Source organism: Nyctereutes procyonoides, unplaced genomic scaffold, assembly GCF_905146905.1.
Source record: "Nyctereutes procyonoides isolate TBG_1078 unplaced genomic scaffold, NYPRO_anot_genome, whole genome shotgun sequence".
In the NCBI taxonomy this organism is placed as follows: domain Eukaryota; kingdom Metazoa; phylum Chordata; class Mammalia; order Carnivora; family Canidae; genus Nyctereutes; species Nyctereutes procyonoides.
This window is the reverse complement of record NW_026575126.1, coordinates 16,362,612-16,384,312: the sequence shown is the minus strand read 5'-3', so window position 1 is coordinate 16,384,312 and position 21,701 is coordinate 16,362,612. Positions and strand designations below refer to the sequence as shown.

General features: G+C 38.3%; 1 protein-coding gene and 1 pseudogene across 1 annotated transcript in view; both read left to right on the top strand.

Moving 5' to 3' along the window:
• The window catches only part of SELENOF (selenoprotein F), a 40,387-nt gene extending 33,959 nt beyond the window's left edge, over positions 1–6,428 (top strand). The window contains exons 4-5 of the mRNA XM_055341072.1: positions 2,882–2,931; positions 5,311–6,428. Of these exons, the coding sequence (XP_055197047.1) occupies positions 2,882–2,931; positions 5,311–5,442 (182 nt within the window). The 3' untranslated portion in view covers positions 5,443–6,428. The remainder of the gene's footprint in view (positions 1–2,881; positions 2,932–5,310) is intronic.
• Positions 6,429–10,741: 4,313 nt separating this feature from the next.
• LOC129519779 (60 kDa heat shock protein, mitochondrial-like) lies at positions 10,742–13,881 on the top strand (annotated as a pseudogene).
• The last annotated feature ends 7,820 nt before the right edge of the window (positions 13,882–21,701 follow it).

The window sequence follows — 21,701 nt, the reverse complement described above, 5'->3', positions numbered from 1 at the left end:
AACATTTTCTGGAAATGCAATGACTGGATTTCTTAAGGAATTTTCAAACTGATGTTATTGAGCTAATTTTAAAAGAGTAGAAAGTAAGTTACTGTGAAGTCTTCTTGCAAGTTTTATACTCTTGTATAGCCTGTCTTAGTGCCTTGTGTACATAAAAGCCCCCCAAGTATCTGTTAAAAGATTAATTCGCAGCTTATAAAATGTCATTAAGCTACTTACTACAGGGTATTTTAACAGATACTCCCCTCATTCAAAATTAGTAGGCTTTATAGATATATGTTTAGCAGAACAGAGCAAAAAACTGACGAAAACAGTCATTAGTGACTCATACTAAATTTAAATTTGTTCATTTCAGCCTATTAAAAATCTGTTGAATTAAAAATTATTAAATGTGCTAGGCTCTATTAATGGAAACAAAATATGTAAGAACAGTTCTTTCCCTAGATAAGTTTCTTATGCAGAAGTGTCCTGTGTTTTGCAAAGGTGTACATACAGCATTTCCCAAAGGGATGCTATAAAATGGAACAAGATATCATGAGATTGTTTTTGCTCAGGGATTCAGGAGTCTGCAGAGTATTTGGATAAATCCTAAAGGATGAAGTTAATCGAGAAGAAATTCTAACAAGCAGGCTGACCATCGGTTTTACTTTGAACTAAATTCTGCAGGGAAAATATAGATAGGATATCTGAATCTCTTCAACAAGTTCTGAACCTTAAAAACTGTTTACTACTGGTCAGCTAAGATGGCTCAGCAGTTTAGTGCCACCTTCAGTCCAGGGCGTGATCCTGGAGACCCGAGATCGAGTCCCATGTCGGGCTCCCTGTGAAGCCTGCTTCTCCCTCTGTGTGTCTCTATGAATAAAGTCTTTAATTAAAAAAAAAAAAAAAACTATTTACTACTGTTTTACTGTCCTAAATGCAGGTATATAAAGACCTTTGTAATAAAACATGTCAGTAATGCTATTGCTAGTTTAATTGTAAGTTTAAAAAATAAGTTCTCAGAAGCCTGTATACCATAAAATCTAAGAACTATCAAGTATCAATATGAAATATCTCACTGTTATTTTTAGAAAAATGTTCTAAATTCAACATTACTAAAAAATTGGTAAAATATAGATCAACAACCCAAAAAAGGGAAAACATTTGTTAAAAACTTCCCCAAATCCTATGCTCCAAATATAACCCCTTATTAAAATTAAAATAATAGGGATCCCTGGGTGGCGCAGCGGTTTGGCGCCTGCCTTTGGCCCAGGGCGCGATCCTGGAGACCCGGGATCGAATCCCACGTCGGGCTCCTGGTGCATGGAGCCTGCTTCTCCCTCTGCCTGTGTCTCTGCCTCTCTCTCTCTCTCACTGTGTGCCTATCATAAATAAATAAAAATTAAAAAAAAAATTTAAAATTAAAATAATAGTTAACATTTTTAAGGGTTATAAGATTCATGATTAAATTTAAAATTTTTATAACAACCATAAGAAAAACTGATCCCAGACTTGCCTTTTATGAATTTGCTTCTATGTCACTAAATAGATTAATTTTTAATGATTGGAAGCATTCTATAGTGTGGTCCATGTTCATTTATTTAACCTGTAGCTTCTTATACATAGGGATTTTTTTCCGCATTTCTAGGTGTGGTTAGTAGTAGTTTATATATCTTTTGCAGTATGTTGTATGGTTATTTCCTCAATACAGAAATGCCTACCAGTAGACTTTCCGATTTAAAGAGTATATACATTGTAGGACTTTGGGTTCATTTTGATAAATACCTCTCTGGAAATATGTGTCTATTTCTCCCACAAGTAACCCCCCAAGAAAATCCCTCTCTCCACCCCCCAACCTTAAATAATTCTTTTTAACTTTTGGCACCCTGACTGAGGGTACCTCATTGTTTTGACATTTGATTTTCAGTGAGGATGAACATTTATTTCAAATGTTCATTGACCATTTGTATATGTGTACATTAGTCCATTCATTTCTCCACCTAATGCATATTTCTTATTTATGAATTTCTTGTTTACTTCTATACATTATGTTAGAGATTATTCTCCCCAGTATATCATTTTTACTTTTGTTTCTAATAGTGTTTAACTGTACTGAAGTTTTCATTTTTGTATAGGCATATCAATAAAGCATTTCCTGTACGGTCATGGTTAGGAAGAGTTTTATATTCAATATTCAAGTTGTTTTTGTTGACCTGCCTGTAATACTTATCACAGCTGAAATTATTAATGTGATTATTGACTTATCATCTCTCTCCCTCACCATACTGTAAACTCTATAAGAGCAAGAATCGTGTTTTATATTGCTTTATTTCTGCTGTCTGGCATTCAGTTAGGTCTACAATAAATATTTGTTGAATGAATTGAAAATCTTATATCTGAATGACAAGCTTTCTCTAGTGTGTTAAATAACTCACACTCTCTCTCTCTCTCTCTCTCTCTCTCTCTCTCTCTCTCTCTCTCTCCTTCCCTCTCTGATTTGATAGTTTTAATCTCTTTGGATTTCCTAATCTGTTTTATCCTGGTATCAGTATCACATTAACAAATTCTTCTCCCATATTTCACTTTTTTCTAAACTACCCAGACTTCTTAAACATTTTTCTTCTAGAGCTTTACTACCATTTTCCCAAGGCCTCAGGACCCCTTTAGAATTTGGGATTTTATTAGTGTCAAACAATTAACATCTTAAAATATTATTCTCATTGAATAGTATAAAATGCCTTTCCATTTATTTATATGGTTGAATTTCCTTCATATATATATATATATATATATATATATATATATATGATCACATGTTTTATTGAGTGTATCTGTACCTTTAATTAATCTTTGTGGCTAGCTTGAGTTTGGAAGTAAATAACTGGAATCTTTTTTTCTTAAGCTTTTGTCAGGAGTGACAAACCCAAACTATTCAGAGGACTACAAATCAAGGTAAGAGGATTTTAATGGGATTCTTTTTTTTTTTTTTCCAGTTTTTTAATTAAAATATTTCAAGTTTTTTTTAATACCTTAGAACAATTTTAGGTATACAGAAAAATTGATCCAAAAGTAGGCTACTTCCATATATACCCCTTCACTACTTCTGTCTCCCCACCCAGTTTCCCTTATTAATATCTTGCATTTATGTGATACAATTAATGAACCAATATTGGTACATTAACTAAGTTCCATGGTTTGCGTTAGGATTTTTTTGTATCCTACAGTTCTAGTTTTGCCAAATGTATATGATAGCACATATGTGCCATTTTCATATCTTCCAAAATAGTTTCATTGCCTTACAAGTCTCCTGTGCTTTACCTCTTCATACCTCTTCTTGACCCACCCCTTACCCAAACCCCTGGCAACCACTGATCTTACTGTCTCTGTAGTTTTACCTTTTGCGGAAGGTCGTGTGGTTGGAATCATACAGTATGTAGCCTTTTCAGATTGACTTCTTGGACTTAGCAATATGCAATTAAGGTTCTTCCCATATCTTCCTGTAGCTTTCTTGTTAACACTAAATAGTATGAAGATTCTATTGTACCATGGTTTTTATATTCACCTGTGAAAGGACATCTTGGTCACTTCCAATTTTTGGCAATTAAGAGTAAAGCTACCGTATACATTTTTGTATAGACATAAGTTTTCAGTTTAACCGTAATTACCTAGAAGCGCAGTCGCTAGATTATAGAATCAGATTGTTTAGCTTTGTAAGAAATTCCCAATCTGTCTTCTAAATTGGTTGTATCATGTTGTGTTCCCCACTAGTTATGAGAGTTTCTATGGTTCCATGTCCTCACCAGCATTAAGGATTGTTAGTGTACTTAATAGAATGGCTAAAATGCCAAGCACTATGTACTTATCTTGTTATTTCAATTTGCAATTCCCTAATTGAGCATCTTTTCATTATTCTATTTTCCATCTGTAGATCTTCCTTTAGGTATCTGTTCAGATCTTTAGCCCACTTTTTAAATTTTTAATTGTGACAAATTCATAATATTAAATTTACTATCTTAACTATTTTTAAACATACAGCTCAGTTCACATTGTTGTGAAATAGATCTCTAAAATTTTTTCATCTTGCAAAACAAACTCTATACTCATTAAACACTATTCCCCTATTCTCCTCCCAGCCCTTGGACTAACCACCCTTCTGCTTTGTTTCTGTGATTTTCACTATTTTTAGAGACTTCATATGAGTTGAAACATGCAGTATTCATCTTTTCATGGCTGGCTTGTTCTACTTAGCATAATGTCCCCAAGGTTCATCAATATTGAAGCATGTGACAGGGTGCTTTTTCAGCATCTACTGATATTTTTCTTATTTAGCCTATTGGTGGGAATATATTACAAGAATTGATTTTCAAAATGTTGCACGAGGCGTGTATACCTAGAATAAATCCAAATTGGTCATGGCATGTAATTCCTTCATACATGGTTAGGTTTGATAATATTTTGTGGAAGATTTTTATAGCTATGTTCTATGTAAATTTTTATCTTTTGTGGGCTGAAGTGAGTTTTTGAATAGTCAACTCTTTACAAACTATTTTAAGATAATCTAACCAAAAGTGGTTTAGTAATGGTAGATTGATTACAAACGGGTTGAGAATATACCAAATGCTACTCACATCAGAGTTGGTCTTCACAACCTGAAGAGAGAACTGAACTGAAGGAATAAATTGTTGAAGGCAGCTCTCAGAACCTCTTTCATCATCACTACTATATTTTTGGTTATGTTCTAATTAATTTAGCGTTGAAGATTGATTTTTAATGAGTTGGGATAGTGTTTAGTGTTTGTTGATCATGTTGGTCACATTTAGCCAGAATTAGAATTTCTCGATTCTCTGTCAGAATATTAGGGTCAACTAGTGGGTCTGAAGTTTCAGAATTCCCCCTAATCCTAAACTAATTCTCATCACAACAATGAATTACAACAAATGAAGAATTGAATTTCTTAAAGAATTTTAAAATTCAGTACAGAATTTTGATAATTGGTGTGCACAGCCTATTTCTACATTAATCTTATTCTAATTTTGAACTTGTCTGCCTCCATTAGGTTTGAAGCTCATGTAGAGTTTGAGTGCTGTAATAAATATTTTTATATTCAATAATCTTAAATCTCAAACCATCTTGGTACCAACAGGTGTTTTCTTTTTAGAGGTAAATGTAATTTTTTAATTCTCATTTTTTTGAAATTCTGTAAGACCTATTATGATTATCTACAAGCCTTTTTTATTACCATTAGATTGGGTTAAGCTGGATTGGATTGGTTTTTGGTTGAGACTGAGAGGGCTTTTCTAAGCAGATACTAATAATTCCTTCTTTTTGTAGTATGTTCGTGGTTCAGACCCTGTATTAAAGCTCTTGGATGACAACGGGAACATTGCTGAAGAACTAAGCATCCTCAAATGGAACACAGACAGTGTAGAAGAATTCCTGAGTGAAAAGTTGGAGCGCATATAAATCTTGCTTAAATTTTGTCCTACCTTTTTGCTACTTCATCAAATGAAATATTTCAGTACCTAGAGAATATTTTAGTTTTGCTTCCTCCTGATCAGTCCTGGTCTCTGAGGCATTAAACATCTAATTAACAGTGAAGTGGCAGCACAGCCCTTGATATCTAAGGAGTTGGCAAGCTTAACAAAAGCCAGTTTTCAATAGATTTCCATCCTTCTACATTTGTTGATACCACTAATGAAATGCTTTGTAATAGACTTGGCTAATTATGCAAATGATGGTTTGTAATAATTGGTCCAGTTTTACAAACAACAGATTTTTAGATTAGGGAGGTTAATAAGGGAGATGCATGCCTACTGTGCCTCTTGCGTGTGCTGGGTGCTCTTTGAAAGCATTAGCAAAAACTACAAAGCAAGTAAGATCTTCTGAGCCTCAACAGATTGCCTGGTTCTCATTCTCCCAGCTTTCCTTTTAATAGAAATGTTATAGTTCATAATGAATGTATTGCATTAAAACTTTATGGCTTTATTATTGTAAAACAGATTCAAGATACAGTAAGAGTGAAACATTCACAGAGATTTGCATTAATGAAGACTACACAGAAAACCTTCAGGAGGATTTGTGTGGATCTGATATTTAGCAAAATTTTGTGTTTTACACTCTTACAGAAAAATCAGAAATAATCATTTGTTTAAGACCAAAATATAAATAAAGTTTAAAAAAAAAATCAATGGGAATTTGAAATTCTTCTGATTTATCATGTTTATTCTCAGTACATTTTTATTTTTCCATAGAAGCTCTCCCTATTTTATCCAAAAGTTAAAATGGCTACACTGTGTCAAACTTATTGTGGGTAAAATCTCTTTATACTTGTGTAGCAGCTTCTTGAAGTGCTTTCTTCTGTGAATGCATTTTTATTGATACCTCTTTTAAGGATAGCTTTTAAAATGCAGAATTTTTATGAGCTATTAAAAATTATTTTTCTTGCTTGACGTTTTGTCTGGTGGTTGGTTCAAGAACATTCATCCAAATGAATTTAGGTCATTTAAACTTCTTACTAACTTATCAGATTAGACTAATTTTATTATGTCAGCTAAATCTCCAGATAAAGTCGTAAAAATCTAGAAACTTTAAAAGTAAATTCAGAATTAAACCATCTTAATGAAGGTTTTTGAAAGTCTTTTAAAGACAATTCTCCCAGGAAATGTTCATAGAATATTTTTAAGAGATTGGTTATTTTTGCTAACATTTTATACTATGTCCTATTTTAAGTATATTTATAAAGTCATGAAGAGAATAAACCCCTAAGCAACTTGGTTAAAATAAAATACTATGAGTAGCCTTGGCATACAGAGTAAGATCTATTTTTGATCATTTAGAGTAATGAGAGCCATCATTTTGATAGTGCAAGATCCTGGATGGTGTGGCACTAATCCCCAAGGGCCATTATTACTTGAGAGCAAGAGGAAGGTGAAGCCAGTCATGGACAGTGGGGAAAAATAGACGAAGAGGTGCTACCACACACAGATGAACAGTAGGATAGAAGGATGAAACTTCAAAACTTCTGAGACTGGCACAGGAAACTAATTGGACTGCTGTCTGGGCAGGAAGAGCCAGTTAAAAAGAGTGTTTGGCATTGGTTTAAAAAAAAAGTGAAGTTTAAAAACTCTATTCAAATTGTTATATTCAAGTTATTATGAAAGATCAAACGAGGCTAAAGAATCCCATAGTATCTTAGAGCTTGAAGTTCTTGGGTTGATGAATATCCATCAAGCTCTACTATGTTAATTGGGAGGTTCAAATTAATCAGCCAAATTCTACTTATCACCAGTTCCAATCAAAGAACAGCTAAAAGCTCTTTTAAAAAAAAGACAAAACGATTACCAGGAAAGAGATACAAATTCTGATCCAAAAAGTGCCATTTTGTAGCTTATTCAGGTTCACAGATATGAATATATAATACTCAGTTTATAAATGTGTTTCCCCTGCCAAAATGTTATTTATAACCTAAAAGTTAGTTTATCTTTAAATTCTTGAATTTGGCAAAAGCTTCTTAAAAAGGAACTATGAACTAAAACTGACATTTCCTGTTTTAAGAGGATTTGAGGCTTAAAAGCTAGTCTAAAATTAAAGATAATAGAATGCAAAAAAAATACTTCTGAAAGCAAATACATGGGAAGGAGCTATATTCCAAATAGCACAGCTAGGTAAGTATTTGTTTTACTTGAAAATTAAAGTACACACTTTAATTACATTCTGTGGTGACAGAGGACTTGTTCTGGGAGAAGGCCTGCCTGCATTCGTGATCAAAAATTCAGAGTAGACTTTTGCTGAACATTTTACCTTCATACTGGCCTGGCCCTTTGCCAGAAGTCAGTAACATGAGACATGATTATATAGAAATATGGAGGAAATAAAACTAAGAATAATTGAAGGCTCTATAACTAGTCTTTTCCCATTAGCCACTCTTAAAACCTATTTCACAAATACAGCATTTTATCTGTCCATTATGAAGATAGTGAAGCTTACCCCTAAAAAAAGAGTTTGGTAGAAGAACTACAGTTGATTCTTATCATTTGTGAATTCCATATTTTCAAATTTACCTACTCGTTAATATTATCTGTAACCCCACAGTCATAATACCCAGGACACTTTTGAAGTCATTTGCAGATGGGCACAGAACAGCAAAAAATTTGAGTCACCCTTCCCTCCACCTCCAGCACCACTGTGCACACATTCCCAGCTCCAAACAGGGTGACACACTGCCATGTTCAGCTCTCATGCTGTAAACAAATATCCTTTTTGTAGTCTATTCAGTTTTTTGCATTTTTTTGTTTTTTGGTGATTAGGCCTTTTAAAACGGCCCCGAGCACAGCGCTGAAGTGCTGCCTAGTGTTTCTAATAAGAGCAAGAAGGCTAGGATGCACCTTAGGGAAAAAATGCATTTTAGGTAAGCTTTGTTGAGACATGAGCTGTGGGCCATGAGTTCAATGGTGATAAAGCAACAATATGTATTAAAATGTTTAACTTGAAACACATGAAACAAGATTATAGATAGGTTGACAAAAATTTGGTGACCAGAAGCTTCCAGGTACGTAACCTGCCTGTATGTCCCCAAGAGCAGTGGTCTGTTGCAAGTTCAGTATTTTGCAGCAACTTTATAGAACTGTGAATTCAGAGAATGGACTGGAATTTTAACATTCGTATTCAGATTCATTTAAAACCACTTAGGTGCCTGGGTGGCTCAGATGGTTAAGCATCTGCCTTCAGCTCAGGTCATAATCTCCAGGTCCTGGGATCGAGTCCCATGTCAGGCTTCTGGCCCAACGGGGAGTCTGCTTCTCCCTCTCCCTCTGCCCTTCCCCTGTTCATGCTCTCTATCTCTCCATCTCAGATGAATAAATAAGTCTTTTAAAATAAAACCCACTTAGAGTGTACATCTCACTGTTTTAGTATATTCAGAGTCCTGCCACCATCACACTAAATTTAGAACACTTTCATCACCTCAAAAAGAAATCCTCTCTATACCCATTAGCAGTGGGACTCCCACAGCCATCTACACCCCAGCCTGACAACCACTAATCTTGCTTTCTGTCCCAACAGGTTGGCCTATTCTGGATATTTCATATGAATGGGCTCCTGTAATACGTGGCCATTTATCTAGGGTCTTTCATTTAGTATGTCTTCAAGTTTCATCTGTATTATGGCGTGTATCATCAGTACTTGATTGCTTTTTATGGCTAATATTCCTTTGTATGACTATACTGCATTTTATCCATTATTTGGTAGACATTTGGGTTGTTTCCACTCTGGGGCTGTGATGAATAAAGCAGCAATATATATTCATGTACAAGTTTGTAGAAACATTTTCATTTAGAAGGGAATTGCTAAGTCATACAATCTATGGTTAACTGAGATGTCTGTTTGACATTTCCCTTCATTAACTTTTTAAGTTCTTTATATATATGTTTTATGCTCTCAATTTTACCTGCCTCTTCTGCCTGCTATCACTTTACTACTGGATTTCATTTTTCTCTTCCCCAACTATAGTTATTAAAAAAAAAAAAAAACTAATGTCTCTAAAGCACCTGGGTGGCTCAGTGTCTAACTCTTGGATTTTGGCTCAGATCATGATCTCAGGATCATGAGATTGAGTCCTACGTTGGACTCCACATTAAGCATGGAGCCTGCTTAAGACTCCCTTCTCCCTCTGCCCCTCACCACCCCCCAAAAAATTTAAAAATTACTTTTCAATTTGCTTTTAGGACAAAAAAAGAGAAGCCTAAGCATAAATGTTTTATGAGAGTCCAATGTTCATTTGTAAACACACTAAATGAATTCTTAAAATATTAACTAGTTATAGGAACTAATAGGAAGTGACTATTATTTCATACTTACTCAGGCATCTTCCTTGCCATCTTTAAGCGCTAATCTCAATTCTACCTCCACTGAAACATTGTGGAGCTCCAGCCTTGGAACTATTTGACTCAACATCTAAGATAATCTCTATTGTTACCACCTCCATAGTAACTAGTACCAAAGTTCCTGGGACTGGTTCAATTTCCTTCTATACTCTTTTGACCTAAGTCCCTAGTTTCTGTTGCCTACTCCTTCATATCATGAATGTCCATGAAAGCCCAACTAGACTATGCTGTTGGCCATTCAAGATTTTGAAGTTAATTCTCCTGGCCTAAAATGTATTTCCATTCTTCTTTCCTGACTTGAACATCTGGATGTTAATTTAAAAAAAAAAAAAAGTCTGGGTTATAGACATTTATTTGTTTTAGAAAGTTGCGGGGAAGGGCAGAGGGAAAGAGAATCTCAGGCAGGCCACACACTCTGTGGAGCCTGGCATGGGGCTCAATCTCATGACCCTGAGGTTATGACCTGAGCCAAAACCAAGAGTCCTGCTTAACTGACTGAGCCACCCCGGCTCCCCTAGCCCAAACTTCCTGATGTGATTTCTGTGGTTTCATAACTCATCTTTAAATCCACGTATTTTATCTCTGTATCTTAGTCCAACAATACAGAACTCTCGGTTCTTTCTCATATAGAATGAAATCTCTGTCTCTACCTCCTGCCTATCCACTTGGCACTGGCTAGATCTTACCCCACAGGCCCAGCCCAGATCCCAGCCAAACACCTAGTCAAGTTTCTTTTGCTGTCTAACAGGCTACTCCAAAGCTTAATGGTTTAAAACTGTAACTATTTTACTCTCAAATACATACTTTGGGCAGGGCTCAGTGAAGATAACTCATTTCTGCTCCGCCAGGCATCAGCTGGGACAAGAGGATCCACTTCCAAGATGGATCCGTCTGACAGCTGGCAAACTGGCAGGCAGCTTCAAGCTTCAGCTTCCTCGCAGTGTGGTGACTGAGTTCAAAAATTTCCTTATAAAAAAAAAAAACTTCTAAGATGCAGGAGGTGGAAACTGCCCATTTCTTAAGGCCTGGCCCCAAAAATAACATGGTGTCACTTCTACCGTATCCTATGGGTCAAACAGTCACAGGAACAGTTTCCTTCCCCAGATTCAGGGGAAGGAAACGTGAACTCAGTGGAGTGTCAAAGGATTTTTGGAATTGTGTTCTGTTAAAAACACGACACTTGCATAGCCCAGTGCATTCAGGTGGCTTTTTTGTTTTTTAACACCCTCTGCGGGTCTTTATTTTCCTTGAGCATTTTTCTTCAGATTTGCTTTTAGTGCTGTTTGAGAAATTCTTAGTTGCTACAGGCGGCTTTAGGTCTACGTTAGACATTCCCAGTGACTTAAAACTTTCACACTTCTGATTAGAGCAAAGCAACTTGGTCAGTTTTGAACTGCAAATTTTCAAAGCAACATGAACATCTCTAAGCTACATGACAGTCCCATACTTAAAACCAATGTCAGACGCCTGCCTGCCGTCACAGCACAAGTCAATCGTTCTGTTTCTCTGGTCACCTTATTTATAAATGGTATAAAGATCACATTCGTGAACGTGAATGATGATTTGTTTTAAATAATTAACATTCCTTCTGGTGATGGGTCAAGTTGGCCAGGCCATGGTACTCAGTTGTTTAGTCAAACACTAGATGTTGCTATAAAGGTACTTTTTCAAATGTGGTTAATATAATCTGTAATCTGGGCGAGCGTCATCCAGTCACTTGGAGGCCTTAACAACAAAGCCTGAGGTTTCCTGAACTAGAAGGAATTCTGCGCCTCAGGAGTGCAACACGGAGAGTGTTCCAGTCCCAGATGGCAACATAAGAAGACCCTGAACTCACATCCTTCGTGGAGGCGCCGAATCTACACCTATTTATAGAGCGGTTCCTCCTGAAGAACAGGCCTCATGGAACAGCTTCTACAGGATGAAAGGCCACATGGAGGGGGCCAAGTTGAGACAGAGACACGGTGACAGAGAGCCCTCAACACCCGAGTCTGCAACCTGCAGTGGGGAGAGGCGGTACTGAGGGACCCTGAGCAGATTCATCGGCCCTGAGGCAGGAAGAAGGGCACTAGAGGGCGACTAGAGGCGGCGGAGTCACGGCGGTGGAGGAGGGGGCCCCAAACCTCGTCTCCTCCTCGAGTACAACCAGGTAGTTCCCAGCCATTCTGAGCCCCCGAGAAACCAGTCAGAGGTCTGAGGAAACCGACGCGGCGAGTCTACAAGTGGAAGCGACCTCCGTTGGGGAGGTAGGAGGCGCGGAGACCCGAGGGTGGTGTGATCCAGCCGAGGGGACCGGGTGGGGCCTCCAGGTGCAGAGTATCGCGAGCCACCGAGCACAGAATCGGAACTCAGACACGTCAGCTAGGCTGGGGGACGCGCCTGGAAGGCGCTCGGGCGCCCCAGCCCCGCAGGAGCCCGTGGAGGAGAGCCAGGCCGCGTGCGACCCCGAGGGCACCGGGGCACCGGGGTCACCGGAAGAACGGGCGCGCGTCGGGGAGGAGGCCTGCCCACCGCGGCCCGGGCTCCCGCTCCCGCTCCCGCTCCCGCTCCCGCTCCCCGCCGCCCCAGGCACGAAGCCCCCAGCGGCCGTGGCCCGGCTTGCCCGGGAGGAGGCCGCGCGAAGCAGGAGCCTGGGAGCCTCCGCACCACCCCGGGGGCGGCGTGCGGCCTCGGGAATCCCTCCCTACAACCGGGAGTTTGGGGATCCCCGCGTGGCTCAGCGGTGTAGCCCCGCCTTCGGCCCAGGGCGTGACCCTGGAGACCCGGGATCGAGTCCCACATCCGGCTCCCTGCATGGAGCCTGCTTCTCCCTCTGCCTGTGTCTCTGCCCCCCCCCATGAATAAATAAAATCTTTAAATAAATAAATACATACATACATACATTAATCAACTGATTAATTCAAAAAACCGGGAGTTTTGAAAGCCAGTCACGTTCCTGAGATAAAAACGCCAGGACACAGGCGGGGTGAACACCGTTCTGACGGAAACCAGGACACAAGAGCGACCGATCGCTCTTCTGGGAGGGCTCACTGAAGAGTAGAGGGGGCACAAACGTTCCACTGAGTGAAAAGACCATTTCTAGTGTCCACTCTATCCTACCTGCTCTTGCAATTGCCAGTGCTCACCGTAAGGCCTTGCTCACAATTGCTGGACATGTTGATGGAGAAGCTCTGAGTACACTCGTTTTAAAGAGGCTAAAAGGTGGTCTTCAGGTTGTGGCAGTCAAAGCTCCAGGTTTTGGTGACAATAGAAAGAACCAGGTTAAAGATATGGCTATTGCTACCGGTGGTGCAATGTTTGGGGAAGAAGGATTGACTCTAAATCTCAAAGATGTTCATTCCGCCTCACGACTTAGGAAAAGTGGGAGAGGTCATTGTGACCAAAGATGATGCCGTGCTTTTAAAAAGGAAAGGGTGACAAGGCTTCAAGAAATCATTGAGCAGTTAGATATCACAATTAGTGAATATGAAAAGGAAAAGCTGAATGAACGTCTGGCAAAACTCTCAGATGGAGTAGCTGGGTTGAAGGTTGGCAGGACAAGTGATGTTGAAGTGAATGAAAAGACAGAGTTGCAGATGCCCTCAATGCCACAAGAGCTGCTGTTGAAGAAGGCATTGTTCTGAGAGGGGGTTGCGCCCTGCTTGGGTGCATTCCAGCCTTGGATTCAATAACTCCAGCTAATGAAGATCAAAGAGTTGGTATTGAAATTATTAAGAAAACCCTCAAAATTCCTGCAACGAACATTGCTAAGAAAGCAGGTGTTGAAGGGTCATTGATAGTTGAGAAAATTATGCAGAGTTCCTCAGAAGTTGGTTAGGATGCTATGCTTGGAGATTATGTGAATATGGTGCAAAAAGAAATCATTGATCCAACTAAGGTGGTAAGAACTGCTTTATTGGATGCTGCTGGAGCGGCCTCTCTGATAACTACAGCAGATATTGTAGTCACTGAAATTCCTAAAGAAGAGAAGGACCCAGGAATGGGTGGAATGGGAGGTGGTATGGGAGGTGGCACGTTCTGATTCCTAGAATAGTGCTTTACCATTCTTAATGAACTGCAAGGCGAAGCTCAAGACTGTGTTCCTCAACCAACCAACTTCAGAGAAGTCAGCTGAAGGAAATGACCGAAGAAAAGGCTGGCTGATGTTTAAGAAAATCACTATAACCATCAGTTACTGGTTTCAGTTGACAACATAAAATGATTAACTGCTGTCATTGTCCATGCCTACAGATAATTTATTTTGTATTTTGAATAAAAAGGCATTTGTACATTCCTGATAACTGAGTGCAAGAGCCATGTACCAATGTACATGGTACATTCAATTAAATTTAAATCACTGAGGCATTTTTACTACTATTCTTTTAAAATCAGGATTTTAGTGTTTGCCATCACCAGATAAAAAGTTAAGCAGCCTTTCTGTGGAGAGTAAGAATAATTGTATGCAAAGTAGAAAAATATCCAATTATGTGACAATCTTTGTGTAATAAAAATTTGTTTAAAGTTAAAAAAAAAAGAGTAGGGGGCACAAATTTTCAGCTCTAGAGCTAGAAGTGGGGGCGGCCACCATAGCACCCTGCCCATCAGTACTGAGAACCTTCAGGGAGCAAAATCAGTGCCACCCAATGAAGTCCAGAACCTGGAGCCCAAGCCCAGCCTCCCTGTGCCCTGATGGCACATTTCTAGTAGGGCAAGTCCACCTGGATGAAGAATCACCACAACAGGTCCCGCCCCCAGAAGACCAGGACAAATAATTGGCTAGTACCATGTCTATTGATCATAGAGGGCTGCAAAGCTTCAGCTCTTGGGGAAAACAGTATATAGCATTCTCTGTATTTTTATTCTTTAGTCTTTTTTTCCAGTTATTTTGTCAATTCTGTTTTATTCTTTTTAAATTATTTTTACATATACTTTATATTACTTTATATTTTTGTTTCCTTATTATATTTTGTTACAAATTAAAAGATATATTTGTATATATATGTTATTGTAAATAACATGTAGGGACAGGAAACATACCCAGTGGACACACTCAGCAGGGCATGCCCTGCTGTCCACGACATGAACACCCAAGGCCATCCAAGGCTCAACCAGGTCAACAAACCACCCAGGAAGCACCACTCACATGGCTGGGTTGCTACTTCCAATTGTTTCAGTTTTCCTTTGGCTGAAATTTTTCAAACCAAATCCCATAGAAGAAATGATTTAGTGTTATTAATGAGAACTCAACAGAAGGGGCCCTGCCAACTGCTTTTCTCACCACCTTCTGCAATGACTTAAACGGGAAAGGTGCATTTGGCCCGGGGGTCTAATCTTCCCCTCTGCAAAATCAAGCAAGATCCAGTGGACACACAATGATGTATATACATACACAAAGTTGTATATATTTCTTTCCTATTTGGGGATCTAGTTTCTTTTAACAACAAACCAAAACCAAAACATACCCAGGATCTAGGGTTTTTTTTTGTTTTGTTTTGTTGTTACTCTTTTTTTTTTCTTTTTCTTTTCTTTACTGGACAAAATGATGAGATGGAGAGATTCAAACCCCAGAAAAAAAAGAACAAGAGGTAATACTTGCAGCTAGAGATTTAATCAATGTAGATATATATAAGACATCTGAACTAGAATTTAAAACAATAAAGATACTAGCTGGACTTGAAAAAAGCATAGAAAACACTAGCAAATCTCTTACTGTAATGATAAAAGAAATAAAATCTAGTCAGGCCAAATTTTAAAATGCCATAACCAAGATGGAGCACCAAGGTGGGGACCATAAAAATGAGGATGAACAAAGGTTACCAAATCAGTGATACAGAAGATAAATTATGGAAAATAATGAAGCTGAAAAGAAGAAGAGGAAAAGACGACTATTAAATTATAAAGGTAGACTTAGACAAGTCAGCAATTCCATAAAGTGAAATAATATCCACGTTATAGGAGTCTCAGAAGAAGAGTGGGGAAAAAGCAGCAGGTTTATTTGAACAAATTATAGCTGAGAACTTCCCTAATCTGAGAAAGAAAACAGGTGGGGACACAGAGACACAGAGAACTCCCCTAAAAATCAACAAAAATAGGTCAACACCCTGATATAGTGAAACTTGCCAATCACAAAGATAAAGAAAAAATACTGAAAGCAGCTCAGGCCAAAAGGTCCTTAACCTACAAGGGTAGACACAGAAGTCTGGCAGTAGACCTGTTCACTGAGACCTGGAAGGCCAGAAAGGACATGATATATTCAACATGCTAAATGGGAAAAATATGCAGCCAAGAATGCTTTATCCAGCAAGGCTGTCATTCAAAATAGAAGGAGACATAAAGAGATTCCAAGACAAACAAAACTAAAGGAATTTGTGAACACTAAACCAGTCCTGCAAGAAATATTAATATTTCTGTGGGAAAAGAGACCAAAAATAACAAAGACCAGAATGGAACAGCAACTTTACAAATAATACAATGGCACTAAATTCATCTCTCTCAATAATTGCTCTGAAGGTAAATGGGCTACATGCTCCAATCAAAAGACATAGGGTATCAGAATGGATTTTAAAAAAATAAAAATAAAAATTGGGATCCCTGGGTGGCGCAGCGGTTTAGCGCCTGCCTTTGGCCCAGGGCGCGATCCTGGAGACCCGGGATCGAATCCCACGTCGGGCTCCCGGTGCATGGAGCCTGCTTCTCCCTCTGCCTGTGTCTCTGCCTCTCTCTCTCTCACTGTGTGCCTATCATAAAAAATAAAAAAAAATAAAAATAAAATAAAAATAAAAATAAAAATAAAAGACCCATCAATATGCTGCCTACAAGAGACTCATTTTAGACTCAAAGACCCCTCCAGATTGAAAGTGAGGATGTGGAAAACCATTTATCATGCTAATGGACATCAAAAGAGAGCTGCAGGGGATCCCTGGGTGGCTCAGTGGTTTAACACCTGCCTTTGGCCCAGTGCGTGACCCTGGAGTACAAGTCCCACATCAGGCTCCCTGCATGGAGCCTGCTTCTGCCTCTCTCTGTGTGTGTCTATCATAAATAAATTTTTAAAAAAAGAAAAACAAAAACAAAAAACAAAAGAGAGCTGCAGTAGCCATCCTTATATTAGACAAACTAGATTTTTTTTAACTTTAAAATTTTTATTTTTATTTTTTATTGGAGTTCAATGTATCAACATATAGCATAACACCCAGTGCTCATCCCACCAAGTGTCCCCCTCAGTGCCCATCACCCAGTCACCCCAACCCCCCGCCCACCTCTCCTTCCACTACCCCTTGTTCATTTCCCAGAGTTAGGTGTCTCTCATGAAGACAAACTAGATTTTAAACCAAATACTGTAACAAGAGATAAAGAAGGGCACTTTATCATAATAAAGGTGTCTATCCAACACAAAGATCTAATAATTTTAAGTATTTATGCCCCTAACTTGGGAACAGCCAAATAGATAAATCAATAACAAAATTTTAAAGACTCATTGATAATTCAATAATAGTAGGGGACTTAAACACTCCACTCACAGCAATGGACATATAATCTAAGGAAAAGATCAGCAAAGAAACAAGGGCTTTGACTGACACACTGGACCAGCCGGACTTCCCACATATTCAGAGCATTTCATCCTAAAGCAGCAAAGTACACATTCGTTGAATGCACATGGAACATTCTTCAGAACAGATCACATAAGTGGGCCACAAATCATGACTCAATTGGTATAAAAAAGATTGAGATCATATCATGCATATTTTCAGATCACAATGCTGTGAAACTTGAAGTCAACCACAAGAAAAATTGGGAAAGACCACAAATACATCAAGAATAAAGAACATCCTATTAAAGAATGAATGGATCAACCAGGAAATTATCGAATTTTAAAAACACATAGAAGCAATTGAAAACATGACAGTTCAAAACCTTTGGGTTGGGGATCCCTGGGTGGCGCAGCAGTTTAGCACCTGCCTTTGGCCCAGGGCGCCATCCTGGAGACCCGGGATCGAATCCCAAGTCGGGTTCCTGGTGCATGGAGCCTGCTTCTCCCTCTGCCTGTGTCTCTGCCTCTCTCTCTCTCTCTCTCTCTCTCTCTCTCTCTCTCTGACTATCATAAATAAATAAAAATTTAAAAAAATAAAAAAAAAACCTTTGGGTTGCAGCAAAGGCAGTCCTAATAGGGAAGTATATAGCAACACAGGCCATCCTCGAGACACAAGAAAAGTCCCAAATATACAACCCAACCTTACACCTAAGGAGCTGGAAAAAGAACAACAAATAAAGTCTAAATCCAGCAGAAAAGAAATAATAAAGATTAGAGCATAAAATCTATGATATAGAAGTCAGAAAAACGGAACAGATCAATGAAACTAGGAGTTCATTCTTTGAAAGAATTAACAAGATTGATTAAAACCCTAGCCAGATTTATCAAAAAAAAAAGAGAAAGGATACAAACAAAATCATGAATGAAAGAGGAGAGATCACACTCAGCACCAAAGAAATACAAACAATCATAAGAACATTATTATAAGCAGCTATATCCCAACAAATTAGACAATCTGGAAGGAATAGATAAATTCCTAGAAATATATAAACTACCAAAACTGAAATAGGAAGAAATAGAAAACCTGAACAGACCCATAGCCAGCAAAGAAATTGAAATAGTAATCAAAAATCTCCCAACAAGAGGCCAGGTCTAGATGGCTTCCCTGGGGAATTCTACCAAACATCTAAAGAAAAATTAAGGGAAGCCTGGGTGGCTCAGCGGTTGAGCACTTGCCTTTGGTCCAGGGTGTGGTCCTGGGGTACCAGGATCAAGTCCCATGTCGGGCTCCTTGCATGGAGCCTATTTCTCCTTCTGCCTGTGTCTCTGCCATTCGTTCTCTCTCTCTCTCTCTCTCTCTCTCTCTCTCTCTCTCTCTCTCTCTTTCTCATAAATAAATAAAAATCTTTAAAAAAATAATAGTAAAAAAAATCCTTCTTAAAAAAATAAAAAATAAAGAAGAATTAAAATGAATATTAAAGAATTAAGGATGACTATTCTTCTGAAGCTATTCCAGAACATAGAAATGGAAGGAAAACTTCCAGACTCATTCTAGGAGGCTAGCATTACCTTGATCCCAAAACTAGACAAAGACTCGACTAAAAAGGAGAATTATAGGCCAATATCTTTGATGAACATCGTTGTAAAAATTCTCAACAAGATACTAGCTAACAGGATCTAACAGTACATTAAAAAGGATTATTCACCATAACCAAGTAGGATTTACTCCTGGGCTGTGGGGCTGGTTCAACAACTGCAAGGTAATCAATGTGATACACTACATTAATAAAGGAAAGGATAAGAACAATATAATCCTCTCAATAGATGCAGAAAAAAAAGAGTTGACAAAATATAGCATTCTTTCTGGATAAAAACCCTCTACAGTATAGGGCTAGAGAGAACAACCTCAGCATCATAAAAGCCACATACAGAAAAACCCACAGAGAGTATCCTCCTCACTGGGGAAAAACTGAGAGCTTTTCCCATAAGGTCAGGAACACAACAGGGACATCCACTCTCATCGCTCTCGTTCCACATAATACTGGAAGTCCCAGTCTCAGCAATCAGACAGAAGAAAGAAAAGGCATCCAAACTGGCAAAGAAGTCAAACTTTCACTCCTCGAAGACAACATGATATTCTATGTAGAAAAACTGAAAGACATCACCAAAATATTGCTAGAAAACTGATACATGAATTCAGCAAAGTTGCAGGATATAAAAGTCAGTGCACAGAAGTCTGTTGCATTTCTATACATGAACAATGAAGCAGCAGAAAGAGAAATCAAGGAATTGATCCCATTTACAATTGTAGCAAAAACCATAAGATATCTAGGAATAAACCTAACCAAAGAGGTAAAAGATATATACTCTGAAAACTATAGAACACTCATGAAAGAAATTGAGAAAGACACAAAGAAATGAAAAATCGGAATAACAAATATTGTTAAAGTGTCTATGCTATCCAAAGCAATCTACACATTCAATGCAATCCCTATCAAAATACCACCAGCACTTTTCACAGAGCTGGAACAAAAAAGTTATAAAATGTGTATGGAACCAAAAAAATCCCAAATAGCTGAAATAATGTTGCAAAAGAAAACCAAAGCTGGTATTATCACAATTCTAGACTTCAAGTTATATTACAAAGCTGTAATCATCAAGACAGCATGGTACTGGCACAAAAATAGACACATAGATCAATGGAACAGAATAGAGAACCCAGAAATAGGCCATCAACTCTATTGTTAACTAATCTTCAACAAAGCAGGAAAGACTATACAATGGAAAAAAGACAGTCTCCTCAACAAATGGTAATGGGAAAATTGGACAGCAACATGCAGAAGAATGAAACTGGACCACTTACACCATACATAAAAATAAATGCAAAATGGATGAAAGACCTAAATGGGAGACAGAAATCCATCAAATCCTAGAGGAGAACACAGGCAGCAACCTCTTTGACCTCCGCTGTAGTAACTTCTTGCTAAACATGTCTCCAGAGGCAACGGAAACAAAAGCAAAAATGAACTATTGGGACTTCATCAGGATAAAGAGCTTTTCCACAGCAAAGGAAACAATCAACAAAACTAAAAATCAATTTAAGGAATGGGAGAAGTTATTTGCAAATGGCATATCAGATAAAGGGCTAGTTTCCAAAATCTATAAAGAACTTATCAAGCTCAATACCCAAAAAACAAAAAATCCAGGCAAGAAATGGGCAGAAGACATGAACAGAGATTCCTCCAAAGAAGACATACAAATGGCCAATAGACATATGAAAAAATGCTCAACATCACTTGGCATCAGGGAAATACAAATCAAAACCACAATGAGATGCTACCTCATACATGTCAGAATGGCTAAAATGAACAACCCAAGAAACTATAGATGTTGGTGAGGATGCAGAAGAAAAGGGAACCCTCTTACACTAGTGGTGGTAATGCAAGTTGGTGCAACCACTCTGGAAAACAATATAGGTGTTCCTCAAAAAGATAAAAATAAAACTACCCTACAATCCAGTAATTATACTACTGGGTATTTTATCCAAGGAATACAAAAATAGTTATTTGAAGGGGTACATGTACCCCAATGTTTATAAAAGCAATGTCCACAAAAGCCAAACTATGAAAAGAGCCATTGACTGATGAATGGATAAAGAAGACGTGGTGTATACAAATACAATGGAATATTATTCAGCTATCATAAAGAATGAAATATGGCCATTTGTGATGACGTGGATGGAACTAGAGTGTATTATGCTAAGTGAAATAAGTCAGTCAGAGAAAGACAAATACCATATGACTCATATGTGGAATTTATGAAATAGATGAGGGACATCTGGGTGGCTCAGTGGTTGAGCACTTGCCTTTGGCCCCGGGCGTGATCCTGGAGTTCTGGATCAAGTTCCACATCAGACTCCCTGCATGGAGCCTGCTTCTCCCTCTGCCTGTGTCTGCCTCTCTGTGTGTCTCTCATGAATAAATAAAATCTTAAAAAGAAAAAAAAAAGAAATGAAACAGATGAACACAGAGGAAGGGAAGGAAAAATAAGATAAGATAAAAAGGGATTGAGAGGAAGACAAAGAGACTCTTAACTATAGGGAACAAACTGAGGGTTGCTGGAGGGAATATGGGTAGTAGGTTGGGTAATTGGGTGATGAGCGTTAAGGAGGGTACTTGATATAATGAGCCACTGGGTGTTATATGCAACTGATAAATCACTAAATTCTACCCCTGAAATTAATAATACAGTGTATCTTAATTAAATTGAATTTAAACTGAAAAAATAAATAAAAGGGCAACTAGAATATGAACAAACCAGCCCTGGAACCC